Source organism: Mastomys coucha, unplaced genomic scaffold (genome assembly GCF_008632895.1).
Source record: "Mastomys coucha isolate ucsf_1 unplaced genomic scaffold, UCSF_Mcou_1 pScaffold18, whole genome shotgun sequence".
Classification (NCBI taxonomy): Eukaryota; Metazoa; Chordata; class Mammalia; order Rodentia; family Muridae; genus Mastomys; species Mastomys coucha.
In genome coordinates this window covers 97,770,529-97,775,991 of record NW_022196900.1, presented here as the reverse complement: position 1 = coordinate 97,775,991, position 5,463 = coordinate 97,770,529, and the positions used below count along the sequence as shown (strand labels likewise).

The window sequence follows — 5,463 nt, the reverse complement described above, 5'->3', positions numbered from 1 at the left end:
GTCTCTCTGGACTGGCAGTCTGTCTCTGGTTGTCTCTCTGGACTGGCAGTCTGTCTCTGGTTGTCTCTTTAAGGTCTTCTATTTACACACAATGATATAAAGTACTCCCAAATTTAAACCCTGAGCCCTCTCATCTATAGGGCAGTTCTTTTTATTTTTCTCCATAAATATTTTATACTTAATTTACATTTTTGTTTTTGAATTGTTTTACTTTTTAAAAAAACAGATTCTCATATACCCTAGGCTGGCCTCAAGCTTGCTACATAGCGGAGTATGATCCTGAACTCCTCAATAACTATTTTAAAAACTTGCAGCTGATGGGTCCCGTCATAGGGCAAGCTTGGGTCTTCAATGACTTAATTACTTAGTTTCTTTCTATTCTTTCTTTTTTTCCCTTTGAGACAGAGTTTCTTTATATAGCCCTGGCTGTCCTGGAACTCATAGAGATCCACCTGCCTCTGTCTCCTGGGTGATGGGATTAAAGGGGTATACCACCATGACCAGCTGCTCATCAACCCCTCATTTTATTCGGGGCATACAGAAAACTACTGTGGCTCCTACTCATGCCAGTGACACAGGTGGACTTGCTGTCTTGACTCTAACACGGGATGGCAGTGACACAGAAGGCAGTGGCTGGGGACCAGCCTCCCTGACAACTTCTCCTTTCTACTTCACTTTCCCAGTCTCCTATCCATCATTTCTACCCATCCTGTGAATATACTTTTCCCTTCTCCCGAAGGGTCTAAGTTGGGCAATAAACTATCCTACTTCTTAAAAGATGGTCTTCTATAGCACAGAACAAGAAGAGCCTTCACAAGAACTTGATCCCACTGTATTAAACACAAAGAAATTCTTAGGACTGGATAGATGGCTCAGCGGTTAGGCGCACTGGCTGCCCTTCCAGAGGTCCTGAGTTCAATTCTCAGCAACCACATGGTGGCTCACAACCATCTATAAGGGGATCTGATGCCCTCTTCTAGCCTGCATATGAATATGTACCAGAGCATTCATACATTAAATAAAAATTTAAAGAGAAGCCCCCTTTTTAAAAGATTTATTTATTTTATGTAAATGAGTACACTGTAGCTATACAGGTGGCTGTGAGCCCTCATGTGGCTGCTGGGAATTGAATTTGGGACCTCTGCTCACTCTGGTCCTACTTGCTTCTGCCTGCTCCAGCCCTGCCTGCTCTGGCCCAAAGCTTTATTTATTATTATATATGTAAGTACACTGTAGCTGACCTCAGATACACCAGAAGAGGGCATCAGATCCCATTACAGATGGTTGTTAGCCACCATGTGGTTGCTGGGATTTGAACTCAGGACCTTTGGAAGAGCAGTCAGTGCTCTTAACCTCTGAGCCATCTCTCCAGCCCAGAAGGAAAGTCTTAACATTGAGTTTATGGAGCAAATATGTCAACTGATCTGGGATGGAGGAACGAAACAACTAAATGTTGGAGTGAAGTAAGTAACTGGGTTCAGGAGAACTATGCTCAGAGATGCGGCTCTGCCTAGTTCACCCTTCTGGCCCTGTTATGAATGAACAGGAGTTTCTACCTTCTGCTGAGCATGAAGCACGTTGGAAGTACTTACATCTGCCGGGATCCTAAGGAGCCACCGAAGACAATCATTTTATCACCTATCACACAGGAGGAGTGGCCAGCCATGGGAGGAGGCCCATGTGTGGTGACAATGCAGTTCCACCTAATGAAGAGCAATGGAAGGAAGCGGAAGTCAGAACCACCTGCCCCATCCTGAACGTGTGAGGCACAAAGGAGTGAGTGTTCCACTAAGAACCACAGCCTGCCACAGACAGGACAAGAGTGGGGGCCGAGCACGGGCATTCCTAGCTTCCCATGAGCTTCCTTCTTCAGTTACATCCATGTCAAGATCTCAATGTGGTGGCACACAGCCAAGGAAGAAGTGAAGACCACCACAGGACAAGAGTTGGCTTCATGGCTCCCTCAGCCTTGTGTGCTGAGGAAGTCCTACCTGTCATTTTATCTGATTGATGGCTACTGTCATTACAACAGACATGACCAGGGGCGGGAGAGACGGCTCAGCAGTCAAGAATACTGGCTGGCTGCTCTTCCAGAGAAGATCTGGGTTCATTTCCCAGCACCCACATGGTGACTGACAACTGTCTCTAACTGCAGTCCCAGGGAACCTGAGACCCTCACACAGACACATGCTGGCAAAACACCAATGCAAACCAAAACAAACTCGGGAGGCAGAAGAAAGAGGATTTCTGTGAATCTGAGGGCAGCTTGGTCTTCATAGTGAGTTCTACGACAGTCAAGGAAATGTAGAGAAACCCTCTCTGAAAAAACTAAACCAAAACAAAAGACGACCGATGTGTCTGAGAAACAGCCCGAGAATGTGACAGCACACAGGGTTCCTCATGTGAACGGTGCTGCGCCTGTGCTCCTGGAGGAAGCTTCAGAAGCTGAAGGCTCCTTCTCCAACTAAAAGAGAACTAGAGCTCTTCTCCTCTTGGGGGAGGAAAGGTTCTTAATGTCCTATGGGCACGCTGCACAACAGTGGATAGCCAAGTTCTTGCTGTGCTCCCTCTGCCTGGAAAAAACCCTCCAAGGGATTCTGTGGTTTTGTTAAACATTTTTTCAAGATTGTTAGTAATTTTAAAAAATATTCACTTTCATATTTATGCATGTGTATGTGAGTTTATGCTGTGTGTGGCTGGGGGATGAGGTTATTAGATTCTTTGGAGCTGAACACTGGGAAGCCCTGGTCCTCCGCAAGGAAGCACTCTTAACCATGGAAGCACCTTTCCAGCCCCTTCAAGAGGTTCTTGACACACAGAAATAAAGAATCCATTGACTTAAAGCCCATTTTGGGGGAAGCAAGATAGCTTGGTAGGGCTAAGGCACTTGCCACAGAGCCTGACAAACTGAACTTTATCTCTGGCATTCCCATGGTTAGAAAAGAGAGATGGCTCCTGGTGTCCTCTGCCCTCCATACACCAGTGGCATAAACCCACACCCAAAATAGCTAAAACATAACACAGTAAAACCCATTTCCTCCAGATGCAGACTGGGTTCTCTTTGGGGCTTACCAGTTTTTAGATGGTGAGTACGTGTGAATCTCATCAAAGAATCTCTCTGGCTGGTGTAAGGGATAGGGACTTGGCCTTGTCCAGCCACCAAACAGCACTAGCAAGTCCTTGTACACGACCAGGGTGGCCCCAGCCTTGGGGGAAGGGTAGGACCCTAGGAAGAGGCGACAGCACCACAGTTAGCATCTGGGAACACACCTACAGATCACCTTTCCTTGGAGGGACAAGAGGGGAGGCAATGTCTGTCACACAGCAGAAGGCGGGTGGGGAGCTGGGTCTAAGAGACCCATTATCGACTTATACATCTTCATACCCAACACACAAAAAGATACTCAGCTTTCTCTGAAAGTGGAGTGGAATGGGCTGGGCACCCATCTCAAAAGGTCCCAACTTGCCTTGGCTTAACTTTACAACAGTGTCACAATGGCCACAGGCAGTGGGATCCTCCTAGGAAATGTGATGTTTTATAAGCTAGTGAGAATGTTGGGTAATAGAGGAGCCTCACTTCAAGTAAGTCTCACGGTTACAGGAAGAATGGTGGACACTACGAACCATTGCTGTGCTGTGGTGTCTGGGAGGTATATTAAGTGTACTTTCAACTTAAGACAGGTTCAGTGGGATATAACTCTGTCATAAGTTAGTCCAAGGGCAGCCTCAACTACACAGAGTTTGCGAGCAGCATGGGCCCCATGATGCCCCTATCTAAAAGAAAAAGAAAAGAAAGAAATAGCTCATGCTAAGATGACACATCTCTCATGGATAGGAACATACCTTTCCAGCTTTTTTGTTTTGAAATGACCATTGTTAACTCCCCCAATTCCTACTGGGATCTCATTGTTATTATGGTCAAAGTAACTTGTTTCAATATCTATAGGTCAAAAAATACTAGAATATTAAAAAACAAAACAAAACTTCCAGGCAGTTAAGAGCACTGGACCAGGGTTCAATTCCCATAAAGCACATGGCAAGTCCCAACACATAACTCCAGTCTCAGGGGATCTGAAGCCCTCTTCTGGACTCCACAGCATCAGACACACATGTGGAACACAGATACACATGCAGGCAAAGTACCCAACCACATAAAATAAATGGTAAAATTTATTATTATTATTATTATTATTATTATTATTATTATTATTATTATTATTTGAGACAGAGTTTCTTTGTGTAGCCCTGGATGTCTTGAAACTGGTGCTGTAGACCAGGCTGGCCTCAAAAAAGAGATCCTCTTGCCTCTGCCTCCCAAGTGCTGGGAGCAAAGGAATGAGTGCAATTTTTTCTGTTTTCCTTTTTCTTTAAACTACTAAGGAAGGGTCTCATGTAGTCAGCTCTTACACTTGCTGTGTGGCTAAGATGACACTGAACTTCTGACCTACTGTCTGTACCTCTTGCCTTACAGGTGTGACTGACCATGCCCAGTCTATGGGCTGCTGCAGATTGGACTCCCAGCACCTGGGAGCTGGTCCTGATGGTCCGTGTCCCGATCTCTGATGCTGCTGCCTCACCCTTGGCTGGCATCACACCTTCCAATAAGGACTGAGGGCTACTGGCTCTCTAGAAACCCTCCAGGCCTTCAGCACCAGATTCAGTCTGCTGAGGCATCTGGTTTTGTGGGCAGAGCAGTTACCATGTTCCTAGTTTCTGTAGTATTCGATGGCCACCGTTGGACCACCCAGTCCCTATGATGTAAGCCATTCTAATGAATCCCTTCTATTTTTATTTTATTGTTTACTATTTATTTTGGTTTTGGAAGACAGAGTGTGTAAGTTTGAATATTCTTGGTCCAGAGAGCGACACTATTTGGAGATACGGCCTTGTTGGAGCTGGTGTAGACTTGTTGGAGGAAGTGTATCATCGTGGGTGTGGGCTTTAAGACCCTTGTCCAAGCTACCTAGAAGCGAGTCTTCTCCTAGTTGCCTTAAGAACAAGAAGTAGAATTCTCAGCTCCTCCTGCACCACCCCTGCCTGGACACTGCCATGCTCCTGCCTTGATGATAATGGACTGAATCTCTGAACCTGAAAGCCAGCCCCAATTAAATGTTGTCTTTATCAGAGTTTCACTGGACAGTAAAACTTAAACTAAGACACAAGTTCTCTGGCTGTCCAGGAACTCTCTGCAGACCAGGCTGGCCTCAGACTCAGAGAGATCTGCCTGCCTCTGCCTCCTGGGTGCTGGAATTAAAGGCATTTGTCATTGCACCTGGCTATGAATCCCTTTTATGACCCATACAAACTCATATTGATTCATGCCCCCTTATATGCATATGTTATGCATATGACTATATGGGCCGACAGAAGTCCAAAATGGCTTTCACTTTACAAAAATTCTGATTAAAGGGCTAATCAGATTATTATTATTATTATTATTATTATTATTTTTTTTTTTTTTTT

At 45.2% G+C, this 5,463-nt stretch overlaps 1 protein-coding gene across 1 annotated transcript in view; it reads right to left on the bottom strand.

Moving 5' to 3' along the window:
- The window catches only part of Fbxo42 (F-box protein 42), a 54,374-nt gene that overhangs the window by 8,349 nt on the left and 40,562 nt on the right, over window positions 1–5,463 (bottom strand). Inside the window, exons 5-6 of the mRNA XM_031379324.1 lie at window positions 3,073–3,226; window positions 1,593–1,703 (exon numbers count right to left, since the gene is read on the bottom strand). Coding sequence (XP_031235184.1) covers window positions 1,593–1,703; window positions 3,073–3,226 — 265 coding nt within the window. The remainder of the gene's footprint in view (window positions 1–1,592; window positions 1,704–3,072; window positions 3,227–5,463) is intronic.